This window comes from Pseudorasbora parva, chromosome 9 (genome assembly GCF_024679245.1).
Source record: "Pseudorasbora parva isolate DD20220531a chromosome 9, ASM2467924v1, whole genome shotgun sequence".
Taxonomy (NCBI): domain Eukaryota; kingdom Metazoa; phylum Chordata; class Actinopteri; order Cypriniformes; family Gobionidae; genus Pseudorasbora; species Pseudorasbora parva.
In genome coordinates, this window is record NC_090180.1 from 43562165 (window position 1) to 43590029 (window position 27865).

Genomic DNA, 27865 nt, shown 5'->3' on the forward strand with positions numbered 1-27865 from the left:
ATAAAAGTCCCGTGACTGTGGTACATTAGATGGTAATATATTGGTAATACATTAGATGGGTAACTAACGTATATATGCACATGCATACACCAGGGTATTGCAATTCGTGTACCATTGTATTTACATTGTACTCTTATGGTTCTAGTCTACTATCTATTCAAAACATGGTAGTAGGCTACTATACTTTTTCATATATTGTCTAGAGTTTAGGGATGCACTGATATAAACATTTTGGCCGATAATTCTTTGAAAGCCGATAACAAATATGTTGACCGACCGATTAAATCTAAATCCAAATTTGTATATAATTTCTGAGAGCCTGATTACAAAAGTAAGTCTCACCATTAAAATCCATGTCCCAACCACACAAATATGATGTTCTTTTATGACATATGATAATTTTATGTAGCCTGCATGAGACTTGCTCTGCACATGATACACTAAAAAATGTATTTTCCTTTTTGAAGTGATTCCAATTTCTAATTATATTTCAAACAATTCAAACCCATCGTGGCATCTGAAGTGTCTCAGCCAGAGGATATAATCCATTATTTATCCATTTTAATATATCGAGCAAATACTGTTATTTAGCCGATAACAATGACATAAAAAATACCATATATCGTCCCTACTAAAGTTACTAATAAATAAAAATGTCCAAAATGCTTGAAGAACCATATGTAAACATTCAGAAATCATGTAGAGATTCAAAGTCACTAACAGAAAGTACCATAGTATAATTTGTATTCATAACATGTTATACAAATATCATAGTGTACACCTAAAACCATGGCATTATCATGTGATACTATTAGTGTTCCATGGTATTGCAACTTAAATGTATATTCCCTGGTACATGAAACTCAATAACCTCTAGTCGAAAAGGAATGTGAGCTGAACTGTTGGAATTTCTTTCATACTTTTGAATCGATCCGAAGAGGAGTACGAATCAAATAAGATCCAACTGTACAAACTGAAACGCAAATCAAAAAGATTTCTGGATTATTATTTAGTTTTAGAAACTCATTGGATATTGTGTAATGGTTTATTCAAGTTCACTGGAATAATGCCTGTTGGGCAGTTAAAGGAATCGCATGGTTCCTGAAAGATTTTATTTACATTCCATGTTATGTCCTGCAGGTGCCTGTTCTTGTCTTGTTGGCAACCGTGAGTAACAAGTTCTTAAAAGAAGCAGTTTTGCTTAGTTATAATAGAATCTTGTAGGGCTGTTTCGAATGCCATTTTTTGAGCTTCGAAGCTTAGGTGGCAATCAATATCGAATATTCGAAGCTTCGGTGGGTGGGGCTAAATATATAATAATAGTGTCGGTTTGCATTTGTATTATCTTTCACGACTTCACGTTTCACTCTTCGGCATCGTAAATGTGTTGCGGCAGACCCAGTGGAGTGCAGTGTTGCATTTGGTGCAATATGATCAGGTGGCGCACATTCTTTAAATATTAATAAACATTTAATAATCTTTTAAATAGAACAGTTTCCGGTACGCATTACACGGGCAGGTTTATGCTCCGAAAACGGACAGTGCACAAGTGATACAAAACACAAAGTCTGTTGAGAGCAAGAACTTTAATAAGGTATTAATAACGAACCTTTCTTTAAAACAAATGAATCCCAAAACAGAAATTTTTATCTGTAGTAACACACAGTGATTTCAACGAACTGTAATAAATAAAGAACACGGTAGCATGCTTATAAACAGTTGAATAAGAATAAATTCATTGTTTTTAAAATGACACAAAATGTAATATCTATTTTATTCTATATAAGGGATTTATTTTGTCTTTATTTTTACGGAAGTCACGTGTTGAAAAGAAAAGAAAAGAATATTCGAATCTCAAAACTGAAAATCGAATGCCACCTTACCGAACGAATATTCGAATATTCGATTATTCTAGTACAGCCCTAGAATCTTGTAAGAAAATTCCCTCTCGTATCGTTTTCAGATACTGAATAGGATTCATTTATTTGTTCGTTCGTTTATTTTTGACCAGGGATAGCCAGAGGTGTATGCAGATTCATGTGCTCATGCCAGCTGATTGGCAGCTGTCAGGTACAGTTTCTCTTTTAAACTAGACACTGGCAGGATAAATCCCGTGATGATCAAATATATTATTCATCAATATGAATTGAATTACATTAACACAGAAACAGCGAACAAGTCAAGTGGCATTGCATTGCCTGGTTATCTATTGTGAGTTATGTGTCAGCAATTATAGCACATTCCTTATTCTTTCTAGATATGGAATGTGCTATCTCCTTTAATCCTATACAACCCCATGATGGGACATTTGCTTTGATAAATTCATCTGTCTTATAGGCTTGTGGTTCAATACTATCCTCCCTGATCTCCTTTGATCTCCATGTGAATGACTTTATTGTGGGCTTTGCATTTTGTAAATGAGGCCATGTGTGGGATTTGTCGTCGCACGGATCATCCGAACTCATTAGACTGAATCGGGTCTCTGAAACGACATTGTCTGTCTGTTTATGAATGTCTGTTGTTTGCTGCTGATGTCAAGTTGAGAATGATGTTAATGGTTTAAATGATGGCGATGAGTCGTGGACATGTACGCTGAGGCGTTATGCTCAATTGCTATAAAACAAGAGGAAACGAGGGATCACTTGGTTCAATCAAATTAACTGACACATTTTGAATGACGGAATGTGAATGGCTTTGATTTGGTTTGATTGTAGTGTCGCGCCTCAGATGCAATTCTTTGATTTACGCCCATACACTTGGTGAATCTCAGGTTTCTAGATCAGTTGTGTCAGTGTGTTTTGGTTTAGTTGAGTTGTCTTGAAGCTATGAAATTGTTAAATTATTGATACACCAATTTGGTTTATGTTGTACTTTTGATTAAAGGTGCAGTGTGTAGTATTTATTGACAGAAATGCAATATATGCGTGAAGATCTTAGATAATGAGCTGTTGTGTTTTAATTACCTTAGAACGAGCCATTTCTATCTACATGCACCATGGGTCCCCTTACAGTGAAGTCGCCATTTTGCGTCTTCATGTATCTACGGTAGCCCTAAATGGACAAACTGCCCTACAGAGCACTAGATACAGTATATTTGTCCTGTGTCAGCCACTGTAGCTTTTCTATGTGTTTCGTAAGGGAGGGGTGAACTGAGTGATTTTCAGTTTTGAAACCTCATCACTAGATGCCGCTAAAATGTACGCACTGCACTAGGGGTGTGCAATATATATATGGTTTGCGATAATATCGTAATAGTCATTTTAACAATGTGCGATCTGACATTATCGACTATATCCCTCACACACACACACCCAGAGTGTGTGTGTGTGCGCGTACACTACGTGATGTAACTTAGTCTTGAAGAATAGACTAGCATGTATTTTTAATAAATATCACAGGAAGAATCCAGATATCAGCATGATAACAAATGTGATATTGATTTTAACTAAAGTTAACTAAACAAGAATTTTATAAGTGACTTACATTTTAGACACCATATTGCCCATTTTTACTCTATTTTGCCAATGAAAATAGTTCAAAAGAGTCACAGCACTGTAATCGCGTCTCTGAGCAACACACGTCGACACGCAGTGTTTTGCTTACTGAATGAATCAGCTTTTTGAACAAATCATTTGAATCAATTATTCAGTGAATAAGACATAATAGTCAAATGATTTGTTCGTGAATGAATCAGTCGTTTGAATGAATCGGTTGAATATCAATGACTCACTCATTAACAGTAACAATCTTTTCACATTTCAATTATCAATATTCAACGTTATGTGCTCAAAACATCAAAATGTTATTTATGCATTACTAAAGGTTATTTGTCACATCTAAGCTCATTAAACAGTCTGTGTAAATGCCACTTCAAATGCAGCTTCTGTTTCCTCTCCATTGTGAAGATTAATTTGGTTGAAATTCATTTAATTTGATTGGTAACAGTCCTATTGTGTCTTATTATTAGAATTGAATTTGATTAAATTCATGAAATTAACACAAAAGATGATGCATCATATAATTAGGTTAAAAAAATGTAGAAGTCAGCTGATGACCAGCATCAAGGTAATATTGCAATAACACACTCAGTAAAAGGTCGTCTAATGTCTAATTATCGTTATTGAGAAAATCCCAGAAAATAGAGATATATATATTTTTTTGTCAATATCGTGCAAACTGCTACACTGTACATTTAAAGGGGGGGGGGATGCTGTTTCATGCATACTGAGCTTTTTACACTGTTAAAGACTTAAACATAGACAAAGTTTCAAAAACTAATGTTGGACGTTTGATGGAGTATTTCTGTGTTAAAAATACTCCTTCCGGTTTTTCACAAGTTTCGTAGAGTTTTTTTCGAGTATGGGTCGACTTGACGTTAATAAGAGCGGAAGGTCCTTGTATGGGCTGTACGGGCTCTTCTCCCGGTAGGGTGCGCGCTCGCGTGACTAGAGCGAGAGAGAGGAAATGCACGCCCATAAACACTCTCTCAGGTGCAGATCCACTCTGAGCAACACTTCTGTGGCGCCGCGCTCCACTTTATTCCTATGGGTGACATCAAGCGACTTCAACGCTTCAGCACAGCATTCCGGGAAGGCACCGCTGCATTTGAACCGATTTGAACGGAGAAATTGAACGCCGATTACCAGTGGAGCATGCGATCTATGGTGTGTGTTTAAATACATTTGTTTAGCTGACCACTATTGGTGTCAGTTTGATTATTGTAAAACCACCCAAAAATAAACCTAGGGGAAGTTCTCACAAAGCGTGCTTCGTCATTCAAATGCGAAACGGTTACTCTATTGTTGTTCTACATATAACGTTACACTAGTCTGACGTGCAAAACCGTTTTGCTTGCTAAGGTTTAGTCGCATACAATAGTCCATAAACAGAATCATGTCCTGATAAACTGCGAGTAAAGACACACAAATGTTGACAGGTCACTAAATAAAGTACATACCACAGAGACGGACGTCCTGCTGCTGCTGTTCCTCCTGTTCAATTTATTTAATCCTCCGGATCTGATTTTGGATCATATATGTATTAATTGAATCTGGGTAGCGTTTTCTTCTTCACGCTTGATGATGTCAGCTTTCAGACGGTCTCATGCAGTAGCTGCGCGCACTCGTCATTCTTTAGCTCCGCCCACACGATACGCCTCCAGGCGCTCGTTTTTTCTGGAAAGACTCGGTACAGCCTATATTTGTTTTATAAATATAATAAAACTAAAGACTTTTCGGAGATATGAAGGATGCAATACTACTCTATAGGTACTCAAGATTGACCCCCCCCCCCCAAACAATTTAGATTGACTAAATTAATAAAGTGGTGTAGTGTCCGTAATAAAATCTACTGGCAGCTCAATTTATTGACATTTAAAATGACCATCCTACTGTCTATTAGATGGGTATTGTCCATTGTAAAAATGTATATATCATTTATCAACCATTTAAAAATAGTATTTTTAGATGGCTATTTATACATTAATTCCTTATTCTGACATGATAAAGTAGACAATATTAGGAGATTTTGAACATTTGAATGCACCTTTAACCTAACCTTGTCATCTGGTTCCTTTAGGTAACTTTATATTAAATATCAAATATGGCTTTTATTTTTTGCTTAACATAATTTTTTTGCTTTTAGTGTGGAAAGGACAAAAACCCCACCGTGTATATAAATATATAATTATCAAGTGGATCTGTTTTCTCTTTTCAGAAAGTGTGATGTTGGAAATCAATGTGTTAACTCACCTTTTTAATTACTTCTTCTTTCACTGTCACAGAGCCAGTTTTCCAGGCCAGGGTTCCTCTGTCGACATCGGGAGAATGACGCAGACTGGACTCTTTGCAGCGACGCCAATCCACACGTCGGCGGCACGTCGCAGAGGGAAGGTATCTCACCTTTGCGTGTTCAAAACCCTTTCAGCACACAGAAAAAGGCACATTTGGAGCACTGTAACGATGATGTTCTTTGACGTTGCAGTGGTGCACATTGAGAAGATCATTCTGAAGGAAGTTACTATGGGAGCAGAAGGCAGGCAGTACAGTTTTGAGGTAAGTTCAAAGACAGCCTCAGAGTTTCAACATTGGCATTTTATATAAAAGAAGCCTACAGGATTTTCACAGTTGTTGTGGGAAATGATTTCGATTGATATACCTGTAGTTGTGTCATAATGGTAAGAAAGAGTCTCCTAAGAAATGTTGTTTGGTTTGCACAGAATCTACAGATTTCCACAGAATTCAAATGATTGTATATTAATGAATTAAAACATTTAAAGTGCTCTTATTTTAAAAATTTCTAATTTAGATGTCTCCTACAAAAGTTGTACATGCATCCGATGTCAAAAACACTTTAATTTTCTCATAATATACATTTTCAGCACAGTGTCTACTCTTGATGGTTCAATAAAGGATTCAGTCTCTCTAAACCCCTCCTTTCTGAGATCCTACTCTACTCTGATTGGTCAAACCTTTCCAGGCTTCAACTAAAATGACAGTGTTTAAGGACAGGTGAAAGCAGAAGTGGTTCACGGAAAGTCATTCCAAGTGAAAGTAATAAATATGTTACACGTTAATATCCAAATTTGCCAATGCATCTTCTTACGCAAACGTTGATCACATTTTGAATAAGAAACAAATATAATGCAGCCAAGGCCAAATGAAGAGAAATGCTATGGCTGTGGAATATGGAAAAGGCGAAGGCTATGCAGTCTTAGTTCACTTCACCTCCTGATCCGAGTCATTCGTTCTTTTGTCATGTCACATCCCCATAGTTTAAAGCTAAGCAGTCCTTACCCGAAACATAAATGGTTAGTTCACCTCCTGAGACTTCAGGTCTGAGTAATTGTCAAATTTATAGATTGTAAAAAATTTGAGGTAAGAATTGCATCACGTAATTGTAAGAGTAAAATAAACGAACTGCACACTTATTTATAAGGAAAGTTTGGAATTACTAACTCATTTCTATATGGAATACAGTCTAGTCCTGTCATAACATGTGAACTAGTAATTTCTGTTTCCTGTACAGAACCTATAAGATGTTGCGCATGTGCGGTCAACACAAAATTCTGATACAACTCATTGTTCCCGAGTCATATTAAAGAAAGCCAGAAAAGATAGAAAGCCACCTCTCTCAGACAGCATGAGATCCTGAATTCAGTTCTTTTTCACAGATTATTGTGCTAAATTGGTCAAATGCACACACAATTGTGGATTTAAAATATCCCAAAAACACTAGACTTGTGTACTTACATTATCCCAAATGTTTCCAAGAATGTTTAAATCCAGAGAAACAAGCAATTTTAACCAGGACACGGACTGTGTCTGTGCGTCACCTATCAATGACATCATACTACCAGCATTACCCTTGATTTTTATTTTGTAGAAACCATGAGATCACCAAAGACGCTTTAATATATTGTGTGTTTTATTAGAGAAACTGTTTGGAAACATTCATCGACAGAAAACTAACCATTATACAGCTCAACACGGTTATTCTTATTGTTTAAATCTGGGTTTCTTGATTTACCGCAAATACCATGTTTACCATGTCTAATATCAATCTAGTTTACTGCAGTGTCCGACAAGTGTATCATAGTAGCCCCCAAGCGAACAAGTAGCATGATAACAACTTTCAACCCAATTTCAAAAAATTCAACATCTAATATGATAAAGCAGAAGCTTGTCTGTAGCATAATAAAAGCTTCACTTCTTTCGAGCCGCGTGTTGCACTTGTCTCTCATTAGCAATCGCTCCAGCGGCCCCGTTCCGCTCCAACAGCTTTCAGCCTCACACTGCTTCATTATCACTGGAAAGTTAATAAATCTTTAATACATTAGCTCATCTATGAATGATCAGGATCAGCTAATGTATTAAACTCCCATGATTTGGCGAAATCAAGACGTTATCAAGCTACGCCTTTGTTTTGACGTAATCTCTTGCGGCAAAAATTACATATTGTGGCTTTAAAGCAACTGCAGCCAAATATACCTGCTGCTATCTGTGTCATCAATGTTAATCAAACAACAATAATAGACTAAGAGAAAATCACTCACTGCTCTTGACTGAATAACTTTTGTATCTTTGATAAAATGTTTTAAAATAAATTATATTACTATAGTGTAATATATGTTATTGTGATATAAAATTTATCGTATTGTGAAATAAGATTTTAGTCATGTCATCCAACCCTTTTGGCAGATTTATTCCCTGCATGATCATTGCTAAATATAATTTTTTTTTAAAATCATTTTTAAAATAAAATTTCCTTTGGCCATACAATAAAAAACAAGTATTTGCTTATATCTGTTTGGCGAATATTTGATGCATTTAATATTATTCAGCTATGTAGCGTGAGCTTAGACTGCTACAGATTTTTTATATTTTTAATACATGTTCTTGGTGTTGTTTTGGATGTTTTTCCAATAAGAAACGCCTGGCTGCATTCTGTTATGTTAACACCCACGTTTCATGATTTATTCAATTCCCGATGGATAAAATCCTACACTACATTCTTTTCCTCATTGAATATCATGTTTCACTCTGAAATACGTAAGTAAAGTAATGTTTGGCTTTAAAATAATTCGTTTTATTTGTGCTTGCGTGGTAGGTTAAAAAGAACATTTGATGTAGTGTAGGTGCGGTGTGAATGAATTCACAGTTAATCACAGTTAATGTCTTTGTAGAAGCTGGTGTTGTAGATTAGCATACCCGCTTTGCATTATTCATGGTGTTAAAACGGCCTCAAAATGAACGTGCACTCAGCCTCTTTGGCTCCAGACATGTCCTGAAGGCCGAGCTCTGCTCTCGGCTGTGTACATGAGATTCCTGTCTCTCTGGGACAAGTGAGGAAACATGCAAAGCCTGAGCTGTAAACATCCGGTTGTTGATACAGAGTTGACAGCCTTACCAAAGAGGCTTTGGCTCGGCTCACACTGAGAGTATGGACCAGAGCCAAAACAGTCCGAGCGAGAGGCCTGACTGAGAAAAGATTTGTTCTTTTCCTTTGCTTAATGTATTGTGTAATTTTCAGGGGTTAAAACTACCCTGGAATCCTGCAATACAGTTTTAGCACAAAACCTGCGATAAAGTCAGTGTAGTGTACCAAGCAAAATATGAATTTGAGGAAAGCAGATGAACATCTCCCAATGTTATTGGAAGCCCGAAAACTCCCAATACTATAGACACTTATTTCTCATAGAGAAGCATTTACTCTGTGAACGGAGCCGCTCTGAGATGCACATAAGCTGTACACATTAATTACAGTACATATATATATAGACTATTAAACCCGGAGCGCACGTTTCATTTAACCGCAGCCTTTGTGAATTCACAATAGCACTATGCTTTTAATGTTAGGATTTTTTAAATGGTGTGTGCAGCCATAAAAAACAGTCAAGAGTGTGGATTAGTAGGAAGACTGCGAGTGTTTAGGGTACCTTTTGGGACAGGGCTTTTAGCTGTTGCCCCGTGACTCATGCTGGATGCAGGATGCAGGTCATGCTGAACTGTCTGCCTTAGTTATAGACAGGGTGTGAGTGAAAATGGGCTTAGACAAGTACATAAAACATCACTTGACTGTTGGTTCAGCAGTATACAATTATTCTTTTTCATGGGCTAAATGTTCAGTGACAGAAAAATTACAAATAAACTGAATTTCCATAACAGCCTGTCTGTTGTGTTGTTGTTGTTCAGTTTTCGTAACCTAAAGGTTGTTTGGAGGCTGAAGTGGGAAGGAGACATTTTGAGGACACCCGTGAGGAACATGAGTCTATTGCTCTGCTCTTCTCTCCCCAGGATAAATTAAGATAGAAAACAGTGCTGACAACGATATTAAGGGCCCTATCACACACCCGGCGTAATGTGATGGCAGGCGTGACGCAAGTGTTTTTTGCTAGTTATTTTCACGTCCAGCACCATGTTGTTTAAATGACATATGCACTCGCGCCCATATATTCACCCATTGGTGTGCTGGTTTAAAACTGAGGCGTGTTCAGGCGTGTTGAGGCAACTGAAAATAACTGCGCCATTGACCAACTAAAACCTGGTCTAAAGTATTTTTGGTACTATTTAAAGAGCTCATTAATATAATATGTGCCTATAGGCGGTGCACATCACGCATACACTCTGCTTATTACACAAAAAGTGACACGCAGCATCACACAGATATGCCAAATATTAAACATAAAGGATTCCGTTCTGGAGAAGCGTTCGGTCTTTCCGCTAGCATATTCCACCATGTAAATAGCTAATCCACCATGGTGCAAGCACATCTGGCTTTTAAAGGGAATGGGAGACTTGGATTATTGCAGGTTACACCCAAAACACACCCATGACTCATTAGAGACTAGTTACATCCCTTTAGGACCATGGGCCTGATGCGCAGACCATTTTTTTCTGTTTTTAAAATAGCAAAAGTGTGCTTCAGATCGTTAAAATAGGGCCCACAGTTTTTAAAATCACTGTCACTTTTGTTCATCATCATCACACTGCATAAATGAATACTACTTCACATTATTAAACATATGTTTTTATTTTAAGTGTGAACATAAAATTAGATATTTGGATTTGTGCACCGTCGCTGTCTGGTTAGTACGTGCTGTTATTCCAGTCGAGAATGATGTCACCTCAACCATTCTAATCAAAACAAGAATTGAAGGAATAGGAAAGTATTATGTGTTCTCTCCTCCAAATACGAGCCACTACCTTTTCTGTTTTTGTAACTTAATGTGAGTTGCATCCCAATCAGAAATCCCCATGCATCACTGGAAAATGGATTGTCCACCCTTTCCCAGGCTTACCACTGAACCCTGACCACCTGTGTCTCGCCAAACCCTACTATTAAGACATCAGTATTCACTGGAGAAGCAGACGAAACAGCGTGCCAGCCCTTGTTAAGGCTAAAATATTTACTCGCCGTGATGGGCTACCCGGGTGTTGAAAGAGTTTGGAGTTACAGATAAACACTTCAACACATGATCTGTTGTCTGAGATCGAGGAACTGCCGCGGTTACAGGCATCATCTAATTGAGTCTTTTTGAGTGGATATCTGCCAGAACTTTCACAATGGCTGTAATTTATTCGGACATGTATTGCGAAATTCCACCCAAAAACAGACTACAGTGAAAAACCCTTCCTCTCTTCTGTAAATCCACAAACATGAGACTTATTTTTGTGGAAGCCGTGATACATTTTTGTCAGGATTCTTTGATGAATGGAAAGGTCAAAAGAACAATTTATTTGAAATGGAAATCTTTTGTAACATTATAAATGTTTTTCCTGTCACTTTTGATCAATTTAATGCATTCTTGCTGAATAAAAGTATTAATTTCTTTAAAACAACAACAACAACAACCATAGTGTAGGTTAAGATATGTTTGAAAATAACAGAAACATTTGTATTTTTTAGTTATGCATGTTTGAATGTTTTTCTTTTCTTTTTCAATTTAGCACAGACACTTCAGTTTCTTTTCAGCCTTGGTGAATTTATTTCAACTAATGCTAGCGGTTTCAATGCTAAGGCATATTAAAAAAAAAAACAGTGACCCATTTTGGCAAGAACGGATTCTGGGCATATGCCTCATGCTGATGTCAATGTCTTTATTTGGGCTGGTTTAGATATTTCAGGTATGTCCGTATTTCAATGGGAGATTCCATTGGAGTATTTTATTTACCTAACACACTGTAAGCTTTTAAAATGAGCTAATAGTCTAAAGGCTCAAAATGAGCTGTAATGTGATTTCTGGAAACGAAAGTATTGGAATATTTGACTGAGGACAATGTGAAGAAATCCATGTTAAAGCATCTGTGGCAAGTGGACAAGCACAGTTATTCATGTCTGAGTGAAATATGATGAGCTTCGGGGAATCCAAGTCAAAGATTGATTACGTTGAATACTCTGTCATCGGTCTGTTCTCACAGAGCTTCTGTTCTTTTGCAGGTGAAATGGTCAGACTCTTCATCTACTGCTGTCACCAAGACTCATCGGGAGTTGGAGGATTTTCTCTTAAAGGTGAGCCGAGAGACATAGCTCTTTGGTGCTGTATTTTGTGTTTGATTAGTCACGCAGCTAAATGTCGCACATGCCAGTGTGCCCACCAGTTGGGCAAGATGCCACCTGGCCAGACCAGCGAGGGACATCCATCTGTTTCTGTTTCCCTCTCTCTGGCTCTGTTTGAAATGGACAGTGTTGCCACAGTTACTTTGAAAAAGTAATCTGATTACTGATTACTGATTACTCCTTTAAAAAGTAACTTAGTTACTTTACAGATTACTTGATTTTAAGAGTAACTAAGTTAGATTACAAGTTACTTTATAAGTTACATTCAGCAGTTGCTGACAACACCCCTGCCGCCTCAAAATAGAAATGACAACCGTTTTTGGCAACACACTTTATTGCATTTATGCCCGAGCCTGACGGCCCCGACTTTTTTACGCCCCTTTTTTTTAGTCTTCTCCTTCGTTTTATATTTATTTTAATAATTAAAATGAACAATGAGATGTGCTGGTGGAAACAACATGAGACCATGATAGCTTGCGCCACTGTCAAGATATGGCTCGCACAGGGTTAAAGAGTCCGTTTCTTCAGTGCAGCTGCTAGAGGATGGCCTTTTTACTACTGGTTCCTTCATTCATTTTCTCTGACCAGGTATCTATCTGATTGCGAAATGACCAGGAGTAGGCCTAATGCCTTCCGAGAGTCTTTCGAGACGTATTTAATTCCGATCACTCAAACAAACCAATTCAGAAGGTGCATGAAAGCATTCCAAACTAAACCGGACAAATGTAAATATATCTGGTTGTTTAAACCACATGTGTAAATTTTACTCCTGGCAAATAATTAAAAAATAAATGTGTGAGAGCGTGTTATGTTGTAGTCAGATAGATATGACGGTGCTACTGCAACATCGCTGCAAATGAGTAAAGCAAGCCAACGCATATGGCCGTAAATGAAACTTTAAAATAAGTCACACAAAACACAATCATCTTCAATATAAATTAATGAGATTAATGATCTTACCAGTGCTTAGGTCGCTCTCTCTCATATGCGATCTTTGAATTTGAAATGAGCTGCAGAATAAAATGCTGGAATCTTTTGCTTTGATGTGAACTCCGTTAAATGAGCATATACCGCGGGAATTGAAGATCGGATTTATATTAATTTTGCTGAAGTGTAAGGTAGGCTATAAGACAACATGCCTGTACTTTCTATTTTTTTTTTTTTTTTTTTAGATTGTGTAGCCCGTTTCGTTTTTTTGAACGCCGTTGTGAGCAGTAGGCTAATCTATCAGCCTGCCTCAGCTCGTCAAAGATTTCTTTGTGGTGGTATAATAACTAGCCTACTTTGTTTTTGATGTCAAAGTAGTTATATTTCGTTTCGTTTCTTTATTAAGTTCATTTCGAAAAATGTTTAGAGCAATTTTTTGTTTGTTAAATTAAAGTTTTAATTTTTTTATGTGACGACCCAGTGAGTTAACCGCATGTTTAATAGCCTAGTCTCTCAAACCAACTCTTGAATTGCCTTGCCTATATAAACTTTAATTTAACAAACAAAAAATTGCTCTGAACATTTTTCTTAATTAGGTTTATAAAGAAACGAAACGAAAAATAACTACTTTGACATTAAAAACAAAACTGAATTATGTTAATGGCTGCAACAATGTAAAAAAATAAAATAAATAAAAAACACGGGCTCCAGCCGGCGGGCTGAGAATTTTGATAAGCTGTCGGTTTTTACTAAGGAAAATGACTAAAATAGTAACTCACAGTGACTTGGATAAGTAACTTTAATCTGATTACTGGTTTGGAAATAGTAACGCGTTAGATTACTCGTTACTGGAAAAAAGTAGTCAGATTAGAGTAACGCGTTACTGGCATCACTGGAAATGGAATACTGGAATCGGCATACTGCATTATTTGTACTTATTAATATTTTGAATTGGATTTTATTTTAATATTTTCATTCTTAACTTTAGTTTAAGTTTTAGTAATTGTTACATTTTTATTAGTTGCAGTTATAGCTTGATTTTCTTTTCTTTTCTTCAGTTTTAGTAATTTTAGTACTTAAACTTATTTCAGTTGCTGTATTGTTCTGAATATAAGACCATGTTTTTTTTTCTTAGAAATACATCTGAAAAAACACGTTTGTCTTATAATCAGGATCTAGACTTTGACATGTCAATAATACACCCGCAACGGTACCCATATTTCAACTAAAATAAGATGCATGGTTTGCACTATGAGATGAGATGGATGGCCTAATTATTATATGATTCAGATGGTCTACAGGTTATTTTTATGGTATGCCAAGAAGTGTTTATTTTGATCTTATCGTCTTATTATCAGGGTCGTCTTATATTCGGAACAATATGGTAATTGCAATGGAAACATTTCAAATTGTTGTAGTTTTTCATCTAATATATGCTTTTTCATTTCAGATTTTTAAATTACCGAAAACAAGTTTAAATTGTTTTAGTTTCAGCGGTCCCCATGATGGAAATGGATTAATGAACACACTAAATGAAGCTTATTTGAAAATGTAACCATGCAGAACATTTTCTGTGATGGGTAGGGTGAGGGAACAGAATTGCACGGTATAAAAAAATCATGACATCTGTGAGTGTCCCCACAAAGATACGGAAACCTAACGTGTGTGTGTGTGTGTGTGTGTGTGTGTGTGTGTGTGTGTGTGTGTGAATGACATTCCAATTATTGAATCAAGACTCAATTCATTACACTGAAATGGAAGGTCAGGTCAGGCACATAGCATTGTGGGTAACAATATTCCACAGTCTGGTTGTTCACCGCACATTTGGTCTAATATAGGCAGTTGGGTCATATGGGTATTTTATGCATATAGATAATTCTCATACTGTGCATGTTTTCATTTTGCATATTTCAAATGTAGTATGCCATTCCAAACAGCCGTTTCACTCGATTTAGTATGCCTACCATCTGTATTAAAATACTGTTGTATAGAGGTAATACTATTATATCACCTGTTTAGCTGCAGACAATGTACATTGTGCAAAGGGATGCAAAATAATCCCTAAAACAATCCCTCTGTCTCTCTAGCTTCCTAAGGAGCAGAGCCCTGATGGATTTGAGAAGGGCATCGTCAGATTACTCAGTCGTGGAGATCAATGTGAATCCAGAGAACTGGAGAGAAACCTCAGGTGAACCTCGTTTCAGTGTTGAGTGAATGTTTCTTTTAATCTGAACATTTTACATCATGTTACTCGTTTAGTCGCTCTATCTTTTCCAGAATGGTCGAATGCTCGTACATGTTATCATTTTATTTGCTGCCATTATAATCACGTTATAGTCAAGATTCCGCCACGCATAGCCACCCTGTTTAAAAAACAATATGTTAAAATACAAGAGCATTCGTTTTATTAGTTTCAAAGTATGAGCTCATGGACAACTAACCCAACCTAAACCTGTCCAGACCCTCTTCCTGTCCAGAAATGTTCAAATGATATCGCATTATGCAGATGGTTTTAAATTCTTCAGAGATTGAAAGATTTGGAAGTCTGTCACCAAATTGTGAAAGGGAATCAGTGTTCAATTCTTTCTTTTTTTTAAGTCACATGAAACAAAGTGTTCTTTTCAAGTCCCACAACACATGGCAGTATTTAGGTCAGTAACACTGATGTCAGGACCACAGGGGATTCTACTTCCTGTAGCACAGTTTAGATGCAGTTTCAGATTGTGCTTGCCTGTAACATCAAGACAAATATAATGTTTTAATACCTTTACTTCTCTCTCTTGTTCATTTGCAGGGAGAAGTTCCTGTCTTTATCACAGGATGTCCTTCAGAGATGTGATGTTTCCAGGTTCTTCCTGTCTGATGCTTCTGTACTGCCATGTAGCCACTGTGAGGAACTTTCTGACTGGCCAATCAGAAAGTGTTATCAGTTGACGACATGTTAAACTGACCAAATATGAGCATTTGATTACACCTGAACTCTCTTTGTAATAGCAGGCCATCTGCTCCTCTCTGCAGGCACCAGTGCGCCCGTGACCAGGATCCATCAGCCTGAACGTGCTTTCTCTGAGGACTGCTCCGAGACTTCCAGCCTGGAGGAAGGTGAGAGATACAGACCTGTCAGATCTGCCCTAGAAACACACGCCAACACATTACAAGTGCTAATGCCGTACTGACTGCCTCAGGCTCATCGGTGTCTTTTCTCTTACAGATGTGGAGGCTTACAGTGTCAGAGCTGCAGGACTGAGGTAAACCTTCACTGAACATATTCTTATTTTATTCAGCAAAGACGCATTAAATTGATCTAAAGGAGAGACAGTAAAGACATTTATAATGTTACAAAAGATTTCTCAACCGTCTACGCACACCTGGGCAATAGAATCACAAAATGTTTTATTTTACTTAAGGCTGATATACTATTTTATTTAGCCTATATGATTCCATCAGCTCATCTTTGTAAGCTCAGATATTTAAAAAAGCTGTGCCATTTTATATTATTAGTATATTATAATAATCAAGCAAACTTGGTAACCATGTATAAATGCATATTTGTCATTTTATCTTAAATTAGGACTGGTGGTGGTGCTTAAACGCCCACTGAATGTGACACTGAAGTCGCATTATTCAGTGTGTTGACGCGATTTCCCCTGAAACGGCTCTAGCTGTTAGCAGCTTATTGGCTGTTTCAAAAAAGGTTTCCTCTAACCGTTTATCATCATAATCTCCATATCGCTTTGAAATACAGCATTCTGTGCAGAATTCAAATGGGTCCGTTATGTTTGTTGTCTGCGCCGATTCGCGCACATGATCCGCGCTGCGCTCTCGTGTCTCTAATCAACGGCTCTGTGTGTGCGGTGCGTGAAACTAACGTGAAACTTCATTCACCTCAACTGAAAGCATATTTACACTGAATCGTTTCCTATCGCATATATAGTGTGCTATGGGTTGTTCAACATGTAGAAATTAGTAAATGTGTGAACAACTGACCGATTTCAGCCGCAACTTCAGCAGTGTAGGGGGCGGGGCTTCAGATTCTAGAGGGCATTTGATTGAACAGAAGATTTGATGAGAAGGAGAAGTCTGCGATGACGTCATCAAAATCTGTCATTCGTTTTAACGGAAGTGAGAGACTACATTTTGAATGCTTAAATCTCCTAAATGTGAATTTTGTCATTGTTTTTGGAACACACCAGCTTATTCATAACTTTAAGGCTGACATTGTCATACTAAAAGCTAAAAAACTTTAATTTTGATTTCAATGGGCCTTTAAGATATTGTTGGTAATTCTGAGTTTCTGTAAAATAATAAAAATAATAGCAAATTTTAGTATTAAAAGATAGTACTAATTATTCTATTAATTACAATATATAACGCACTAAGTATTGAGCTGCTGGGTTTATGAATATTAATCACGTTGTCAGCGCTCGCTCGAACTGATTTGCTGAAATCAAAACAGTGAAGGTAATGGATGAGTGTCAGCCAATGAGATTGCTGTTTGCACATTAGCTCCGCCAACTCCCGGAAAAATAGACTTTTATCCTGCTTGATCTTAAAAGTTGAATAATTCCAAATGAACTCTGTTGTAATTTACTGTCAGAATAACAAAGTATATCGTTGACGTATCATCGATTCTGTGGGGTATGTAAGTCTTGCTCTCTCTCTCTCTCTCTCTCTCTCTCGCGCTCTGAAGATTTGTGAAGATTTAGTCGCATATGCTTATTTTTTGTGAAATGTTTTGCTTCTGAAGTGTGCTTGTGCAATATTTCTTTAAAATGTCTGAAATGTTTGATATCTTATCTAATTCAATGACATTCATTTATTAAATGTCTATTACGTGTCCATGTACTTCAGGGGTTACCGTATGTGATTACTGATCCTTACAGGACAGACCTGATTTTAGAATAAACTATGGATGCATCCGAAATCACATACTTCCCAACTATAGTAGGCGATAAACAGTATGTGACAAAAGTAGGACTCTATGTCCGAATTCACAGTACTCATAAAAGTACCCAGATGACCTTCTGCTCCCAGCGAGATTCTGAATTCTGTATATTATGGACACTTTATCTCATGAGGCCATGGGAGAGGATGAAGGGACACAACTGATGCTGGTAGGTCACGTGATAATGACAACATGGTGAATGTAGTCCGTCCAGATTCCGCTCATACTACACGCATTCATCCTATATAGATCATACTTTTTTTAGTGGTCGCGAAGTAATTACTTATTCAAAAGAAATACCTACTTGAGAGTATGCGATCTCAGATGCAGCCCATGTTCATGGCCTTCTCTCGCCACATAATCCGTCTACCTCTCCCTGTAGTCATCAGCGCTCTGAATGCCAGAGGAGAGGAAACTGTGAGCAGAATGGAGAGAGGGTTTGGAAGAAAGAAACTGAATCGGACCAGGTGAGGACGTGGAATTGTTTCTTTCTCTTTAGTATTCTTGGAATGGCGTACTACTGATAGTGCTTCTGCAGTGTGTATACTGTGTGCATTATGTCTATAATGAAGTACTGTATTCTACAATTCCATTTCCATAAGTTAGCAATGAACCGGACATAATTCCCCAGACAATATTTCAAATATTGTGTAGTTTGTAGTTGGGCTGTCAAAATAGTTTTTTTCACAAAATTGGATTTAAAATATGTTTTTAATCTATTGCTGCACAAAAAGTCAAAAATAAAAAAGGTTGATAGTGTTTGAAAAGTATTATAAGATTTATATTGTTATAATGAAAAATATAATTTGTTGAGGTTATTTTTATTTTACAGTGACTTATTACCAGTTATATTTTTGTTTTTAGTGATAATAATGTTCATTTAGTTTATTTAGTAATAATGATATAGAATATTATTTTATAGCCATACTGGTATATAATCACAATCTTTAGCCAAATTGTACCCCTCTACAAACAAGCACAGCAAACCTTGTTTTTCTTTTTTCTTTTTTTAAATTATTTATTTTATATTTATTATTTCAACAGAAAAATCATTCTTTATTTTCTCCCCAAATCATGTAGCATTTTTGACATAAAATTGTTTTTATGTTTAAAAATGAAGAAAATTAATTATATTGTAATTTTATTGTTGTAATGGAAAGTTTTTTTTTTTAATGCTTGATTTTATTTTGTACGACATTTCTTATTTTGTTTGTAGCACTTTTTTTAATTGGTGAGAATAAAGAAATGATAATAATTATTATTATTCTTAATTTTATAGCCTATTGATATATAATAAAAAATATATATATATTTTTGCCAAATTGTACATCCCTATAAATAAGCAGAACAAACCTGGATGTTTTTATTTTGTGCCATGTTCATGGTTTTCAACAGAAAATTAGCAATTCTTTTATCTCTCTCCCCCCTCCCCCCCCCCCCCCCCCCAATGACAATGAAGATTGCTACTTCACCATTTTGCATACTATTTAAAACAATAAACAAATAAAGGTACATGCACAGTTGGTCATTGCAACAATCTGAGGTAATGCAGTTTTTTATAAGTATGTTATGCTCACACACTCTTGTTCTGTCTCCCGGCAGAGCTGCACCAGTGACAGAAGAATCTTCACAGCTGGACAGAAGAATAAAGGAAGACCAGCTGGAAAAAGGTACACAAACACACACACACACACACACACACACACACACTCTACTGTTGAATTTCTTTCGATACGGGTGCTGATTGTAATGTTGACCTGGTTTTTGTGTCTGAACAGAGACATTTTTAAACAAAATGATGTACTCCAAAAACAAAACAAAAAAAACCTTTAGGAGCGTTTCTTTGTGTGCTCACTGATGCAGCACGACTGCTTATGGTCATGGTTGCTGTACTACCGTTTTCTTGTTTTCAGGGACAGAAGCCGGCGAGTCGCTGGTGTCAAGAGTACTAATGGGATCCAGAAAACTTCTGCAACACTGATGATCAACCAGACAGCTTGCAAAGGTGGTTAGAAAAATGACAAAACAATAATTATCAATATCTGTGCATCTCTAAATACAGCATGCATTTGTGTACTACTGCCTTGTACTAATGACCTACAACCCTTCTCTCTCCTGCCCTTTGGTTTCTAGACACAGGGAGGGACCGCTATGGGGACACATCATCAGAGAGCTCAAACTCAGTGCCGTCTAGCCCTGTTCACCAGAAGAGCCTGGATGACCAAGGTTTGTTACATATAAGTTATATTTTTTGCCTTTTTATGCCCTTATTGGAGAGGACAGTGTACAGAACAGACAGGAAAGCACAGGGTTGAGAGAGGGGAACGGGATCAGAAAAGGACCTTAAGCCGCAAATTCAGATGTCAGAGCGCTGCCCACTAGGCTATCAGCTGTCACATTTCATTTGTGCATTCAGCAGATACTTTTATTGAAAAAACTATTTGTCAAAGAGCCAACAATATTCATCATATTATACAATGCCAACTATACAACTAGATTGGGAAGCAAGCTAGAGAAAGGGAGAAATGCAGAATATTTTGTTCAGAATGTATTTTTAAAGAGGAAGTTCATCCAAAAAATCTGTAATCTACTCCTCTTCATGCTAGGGCTGAGCGGTGTGTCGAGTTATTACAATAAACTGATTCAATTTATCTTTATAAACGATATAAGATGAGGCAATATACACAGTTGTTTGAGATTACAAATGCATCTTAAATTTAGAGGAGGACACAGTGTTTGAGTGTTAAAACAGTGTTAAAAAGATATAGTTATCAACTTGCCCCGTCCGATGCTCTGACAGACACTTGCTGATAAATGCATTTGAGATGTGGTGGTTTTCTCACTGCGTAACTTGTATTTCACAGGTATATTCTCCATCTGTAAATGTTAAAGTCATGCAAATATTTCTATTTTGCTGTCAGGAGTGGACGAGCCTTATGCAAACTAAACATCACAGATTTCAGTGAACATGTGCCCCGAACAGAAGGAGCGCAGTAGAATAGGAGGGCGATAATTAAATTAGACTAAAATGTACATTTTGCCAAAATATTTGTTGGACATTAAATGTGTTTGTAACCATAACGTGACTATTGTAATGGGTTAATCAAATGTAGGCTAATATAAAATTGCTAAGCTCAGAATGAGTAGATGGGTGTTCCCCTAACCAGTTAACATTTAGTCTGTGCTTTTGATTTAATTTTAATTTTAGTGATTTTAAGGTCTGCTTTACTTTAGTCACATCCTCTAAAAAGTATTTTTTTTATGTAATAATTAAATAATATTGTAATATTCAGTAGTTTGCTACCTTTATTAAATGGTTGTCGTTTTCAATTGATGTGTCTATTCAGATACAGAGAGTCAGTCGGATAACTCGGCCCAGGAGCCAGCTGAAAAGACTCACCACACCAAAGGCGTTGGCGGGAAAGCGGTTGCTATGGTGAATCCATTAGTTGCTGAGCCCCAGAATGTTCAGCAGCCGCCTTCAGTGGTGGAGTTGGCGCTGACGGCGTGCCTCCCCTACCCCCTCCAGTACAACAACTCCCAGAGGGACACTGGGCAGGGTAAGATAACAATCACCATCCCGCTGGCCCAAGACCCGGGAACATCATCGGCCAACGCTCAACCACAGCAGCAGCCGCCGCTGGGGGCGTTCACTGTCCTGTCGGCCGGTCAGTGTTCTCTACAGCCCGCCAACAATCCCGTCAAAACAAACGCCAAGGCCTCCATTACTGCCAGCGCCTCTTTCAGCTCCAGTTCCTGCCCTCTCTCCAATAACCAAGTACCGGGACCTTGCCCCACAAGTGTACCCACACACACCCCGGGGCCGGGGCCCCTGCCAGCCCCCGCGGTCACACACAGCACCGCTCCGAGCGATTCCTTGTCCTACATCAACAGCTCCAGCCTGCCAGTTACCCCACAGGCCTGCGGGATGCAGCAGCAGGGGGGCTGCAACAGCTGCGGCTGCCGTGGCACCTGTGGGGGCAACGGCACCCACCAGACACCCAGCTACTTCCTGCCGCCCCAACCTGCTCATCAGATGTTTGGGCCTCTGCCTCGCTTCTTCCACCTCCCTCCGTCTCTATGCAGCAGTTTCCCTGCCCAGGGTCATCAAAATAATGGGACGCATCTGTCCTTCTATCCCCACAGTGGTCCTCCCACGCCGTTCCTGCGCACTCACTCGGAACACATGCTGGCTTCGCAGGCGGGCTACAGCCTGCCTCAGATGTCCCCCTTCCGTCACTTTTACCCACCTGTCTTTCCAACGGTCGGCCTGATGTCTGGTGGAACCAACATGAAGAAGTCTAACAACGTGTCCTGCTATAACTGCGGCATGAGTGGACATTACGCTCAAGACTGCAAGCAACCGTCCATCGACGCCGGGCTGACAGGTACGATGATGGCAGTAACGCTCTACACGAGAATGCAAACACAGATGTAAAAGATCTTTTTTTTCTTTTTCTTTTTTTCTTGCACATCCAAATTTGAAATGTTTGCATATCATCCCCATTATCTGCTTGGGTATTTTGAATAATGAACCAATTTTCTTAGTAATTTAGTTAATACTTAGAAATAAGACAAATTTTATATATATATATTTAATTAATTAATTATATATGGTCATTCAGTACAGCACTGAATATATATATATATATATATATATATATATATATATATATATATATATATTCAGTGCTGTACTGAATGACCAAATATAATTAATGACCATATATAATGAATTCTTAGTCTTTTTATTAGAATACAACCAGAAAATACAGGAACTGTGTATGCAGTATTTTTTTTTAAAAACAGCATATATAGGCTAAAGTAGGGCTGCTCTATTATGGCAAAAATCATAATCAAAATTATAACTATTATATAATTATAATAGTAAAATTTAAAATTATATTAAAATTATATATTAAAAATTATATTTTTTGTTTGATAATTAACATTAATGACAGACTGAAGCAGTAATGTGTAAGCAGTAACAACAGTTAACGGTCCCTTAAAGGGTTACGTCATATTTAGCATATGTCTTTGTTGAATTGATACTCCCGGGTTTTTACTGATACAACTTTATTTGTCCCCAAGGAGGGGTATATTCGAATGATGGTGCTTCTGTTCTCTAACTGAACTGATTTTTTAAAAATGAATGTGGTGGGTAATTGATCCAGTAATCCAGTAGCAGTGGTCCTTTAGAGTGGCCTCGTTGGTCTGTGAAGCCTTTCCTGTAGTTCAACCAGTAGAGCGTGGCGCTAGCAACGCCAAGGTCATGGGTTCGATTCCCAGGGAAAGCAAGAACTGACAATAATGTAAAAATGTGTACCTTGAATGCAATGTAATTCGCTTTGGATAAAAGCATCTGCCAAATGCATAAAAAAAAGCCAGTGCATTCTGGGAGTTGTTGTCTTTCATCCACTTGAGACAAAAATACATATTCTGTCTTTTCTCAGTCTAGAAGGCACCAAAATCAAAAATAATTTCACATTTCTACTACATTAATGACCCAGTTTAAATACAAAGCGTAATGCTAAATCACTGAAGTAACCCTTTAAGACATAACCGACTGTGTTTGAGGATACTTACCCAAACATAATTTTGATATTTTTGTGTGTTGGCTATTTGACCACTTAGGTCCACAGTATACTTTACTTATGCATGTTCCACTCCGTCTCGGAGCGCTTACACAGAAATCTGCCCTCGGAACAGTAGCAGGGTTTCCATCCAAACAGCAAGCAGATATTTTCAAAGTTCGCAAAAAAAGAAAGGCCGGTTTCTCTTTTTGTATATAAATACAAGACAGAATATTATTATTTTTTCGGCTCAGAACGCAAGATGAGGAACATTGAATGATTTAAGTGAAATATGTGATGTAAACACGTCTGTTGTCTCATTCATGGCCTAATGTGCTTTTCACTTAACACTTTCATATCAACATCACATCCCGCCGTTTAGCAAGTTCAGTAGACTGCATTTTACAGCGGTCTCTTATTCAGCTTATTTGGATGTTACGTTTGGCTTAGGGAGGAGGGAACGTGCACCCCAGCGGCACAATAATTGTTTTAACTCTATCTCATCATAATTGTTGAAAGCGAAAATCTAAATGGAAAAGGCTGAAGTGTCAAGTATTTAGTGTGACCTCCTCTTACACTAGAGCAAAAGCATGATCCTGGCTCTCCTAGAATCAATCGAAAGATTCTTAGGTTGAAAATCTTAAAGGTTAAGATTTTCAACCTAAATCAAAGACTTTATATATAGAAAATCGGTGCACTTGTACCACTATGAATGGAAGAAAGTGCAACGCGCAATGAAATAAGGTGGAATAAGTCCCGCCTTCTAAGTAAGAGCCAATGGCCGATAGGTAATCCCGTCACTGCAGCTGCCGTTAGATGCTCCGTTTCCTTTCAAAGATGGACGCCAAGTGAAATAACTTGTCTTAAATGGGCATTGACCAAAATGGAATGGAACCCTAATTAATGACATTGATATCACCTATATTTGTCCTGTTTCATGTCAAAATTATTGCTGTGGAAAAGGTCTATTACACCAGGTTGGTGCAAGACATGCTTGAGTATCACACACATGTTGTGTGGAGTGTAATTCATTGTAAGCTTGTTAATAAAGACACATTTCCATCACATCATTCCATTCAAAATGCCAAACATCAGAATTTGACAGACATAATTATAATTTTGCAACAGCAAGGCCACTCTCAAAGGGAAATCGGGAAACAAAGATGTGTTATTCAAGCTGTTATAAAGAATTTTGAAGAATCAGGAGAGCCAAAAAAGGACTGGAAGGCCAAATTTCGGTGAAACTCAAAATCGGATGAGAAGTTTCTCAGAGAGCAGAAGTCCTTCAATGACCCTAGCTCAGCATTTGGCTGCTTCATCTGAATGCCAAATTGACCCTTCTACAGTCGTAAGAAGCTTGATAAGGAAAGGTCTTTGTGGAAGGGTAGCAGCCAAGAAATAACTTTTCTTGGGTGAACATTGTGAAAAAAGGGGAACATTGTGAGAAGTTTAAGATATTAACCTATGGTAACCTACATACCAAATGTCAGCAATAAATGAGAAGAGTTGGAGAGTGATGGAAGAAAGTGCTTGTGGCCCTCAGTGAAACTTGCTGAAGGGTCTGTCCCAGTTTGGGTCTGCATTTCTGCCAGTGGTGTTGGTGAAATTGTCCAAATTGATGGGATGATGAATACTGAAAAGTACAGACAGGTTTTATTTCACCATGCCATTCCTTCTGGGAAGCTCCTGATTGGGAATGGTCTTTTTTTCAGCATGATAATGATCCCAAGTGCACTGCTAATGCAGTGAAATCCTTTGGAGAGAGAAACAGCTGACAGTCACTAACTGGCCACCACAGAGTCCAGACCTGGATATTATAGAAGTATGGGATCGCCTGGACAAAGGAAGAAATAAAAGACAGACTACATCTAAAGAAGAACTCTGGAAAGTGCTGAAAAAAGTCTTGAATAAAACCAGGCGTTTACTTCAGAAAACTTGAGTCTCCCCAAAAGAGTTCAAGATGTGCCTCATGCCATAGGAGGAGGTCACACTAAATACTGACTTTTATCTGAAGCTATTTTTCTTTTAAATTGTGAACATATTTCCTGTATTTTCTGTTTGTAACTTTAATAAAGACACTGAAAAATAAATATGGATGGTCATTAAAATGAAGCTAAAACAGCAAATCTAGTTGTTGCGTAAGACTTTTGTGTGTATATAGTGGGTACGTAAAGTATTCAGACCACCTTAAATTTTTCACTTTTATTGCAGCCATTTGTTAAAATCATTTAAGTTAAAAAAAAATAGCATTAATGTACACACAGCACCCCATATTGACAGAAATACACAGAATTGTTGACATTTTTGACAGATTTATTAAAACAGAAACTGAAATATCACATGGTCCTAAGTATTCAGACCCTCTGCTGTGATTCATATATTTAACTCAGGTGCTGTCCATTTCTTCTGATCATCTGTGAGATGGTTCTAAACCTTAATTTGAGTCCAGCTGTGTTTGATTATACTGATTGGACTTGATTAGGAAAGCCACACACCTGTCTGTCTGTATAAGACCTTATAGTGCATGTCAGAGCAAATGAGAATCATGAGGTCAAAGGAACTGCCTGAAGAGCTCAGAGACAGAATTGTGGCAAGGCACAGATCTGGCCAAGGTTACAAAAAAATTTCTGCTCCGCTTAAGGTTTCTAAGAGCACAGTGGCCTCCATAAACCTTAAATGGAAGACGTTTGGGATGACCAGAACCCTTTCTAGAGCTGGCTGTCCAGGCAAACTGAGCTATCGGGGGAGAAGAGCCTTGGTGAGAGAGGTAAAGAAGAACCTGAATATCACTGTGGCTGAGCTCCAGAGATGCAGTCGGGAGATGGGAGAAAGTTGTAGAAAGTCAACCATCACTGCAGCCCTCCACCAGTCGGGGCTTTATGGCAGAGTGGCCCGACAGAAGTCTCTCCTCAGTGCAAGACACATGAAAGCCTGCATGGAGTTTGTTAAAAACACCTGAAGGACTCCAGGATGGTGAGAAATAAAATTCTCTGGTCTGATGAGACCAAGATAAAACTTTTTGGCTTTAATTCTAAGCGGTATGTGTGGAGAACCAGGCACTGCTCATCACTTGTCCAATACAGCCGCAACAGTGAAGCATTGTGGTGGCAGCATCATGCTGTGGGGGTGTTTTTCAGCTGCAGGGACAGGACGGTTGCAATCAAGGGAAAAGATGAATTCGGCCAAGTACAGGGATATGAGTGCTCAAGACCTCAGACTGGGCCGAAGGTTCACCTTCCAACAAGACAATGACTCTAAGCACAGAGCTACAATAACGAATGGCCCAGCCAGAGCCCTGACTTAAATCCAATGGAGCATCTCTGGAGAGACCTGAAAATGGCTGTCCACCAACGTTTACCATCCAACCTGACAGAACTGGAGAGGATCTGTAAGGAGGAATGGCAGTGGATCCCCAAATCCAGGTGTGAAAAACTTGTTGAATCTTTCCCAAAAAGATTTAGGTGTGAATACCATGTGATATTTCAGTTTTTCTTTTTTTAATAAATCTGCAAAAATCTCAACAATTGTTTTTCTGTCAATATGGGGTGCTGTGTTTACATGAATGAGAAAAAATATGAATTTAAATTATTTTAGCAAATGTCTGCAATATTACAAAGTGAAAAATTGAAGGGGGTCTGAATACTTTCCGTACCCACTGTATATGCACACGCGCACACACAGAGGCATGTAGACATGGTCCAGATGATCTGCGGAAGTTCAAACTGAGCATCAGCATGGGGATGAAAAGTGATTTTAAGTGACTTTGAACGCATGTTTGTTGTTGGTGCCAGATAGGCTGGTTGGAGTATTTCAATAACGACTGATCTACCGGGATTTTCAAACAACCATATCTAGGGTTTACAGAGAATGGTCCTAAAAGAGAACATATCCAATGAGTGGCAGTTTTGTGGGTGAAAATGCGTTGTTGATGTCAGAGGAGACTGGCTCGACTAATTAGAGCTGATAGAAAGGCAACAGGAACTCAAATAACCACTTGTTACACCAGAGGTCAGCAGAAGAGCTTCTCTGAACACAACACATCAAACCTTAAAACAGATGAGCTACCGCAGAAGACGACACACCAATGCCTCTCCTGTCAGCTAAGAACAGCAAACTGAGGCTACAATTCACACGGGCTCACCAAAATTGGACAATAGTTGATTGAGTGTTGATTTCTTTTGCTACATTCAGATGGTGTAATGTAATGTAATGTAATGTACAGAATTAAGTGTAAACAACAGTTCAGGCTGCTGGTGGTGGTGTAATGGTGTGGGGGATGTTTTTTTTGGCACACTTTGGGCTCCTTAGTACCAATTGAGCATCGTTTAAACGCCACAGACTACCTGAGCATTGTTGCTGACCA

At 38.0% G+C, this 27865-nt stretch overlaps 1 protein-coding gene across 1 annotated transcript in view; it reads left to right on the top strand.

Moving 5' to 3' along the window:
• zcchc2 (zinc finger, CCHC domain containing 2) overlaps positions 1-27865 on the top strand; it is a 30806-nt gene that overhangs the window by 891 nt on the left and 2050 nt on the right. Inside the window, exons 2-13 of the mRNA XM_067452743.1 lie at positions 5783-5891; positions 5983-6053; positions 11938-12009; positions 15072-15172; positions 15779-15873; positions 16003-16086; positions 16196-16232; positions 18312-18396; positions 19532-19599; positions 19843-19934; positions 20063-20155; positions 21277-22317. Coding sequence (XP_067308844.1) covers positions 5783-5891; positions 5983-6053; positions 11938-12009; positions 15072-15172; positions 15779-15873; positions 16003-16086; positions 16196-16232; positions 18312-18396; positions 19532-19599; positions 19843-19934; positions 20063-20155; positions 21277-22317 — 1948 coding nt within the window. The remainder of the gene's footprint in view (positions 1-5782; positions 5892-5982; positions 6054-11937; positions 12010-15071; positions 15173-15778; positions 15874-16002; positions 16087-16195; positions 16233-18311; positions 18397-19531; positions 19600-19842; positions 19935-20062; positions 20156-21276; positions 22318-27865) is intronic.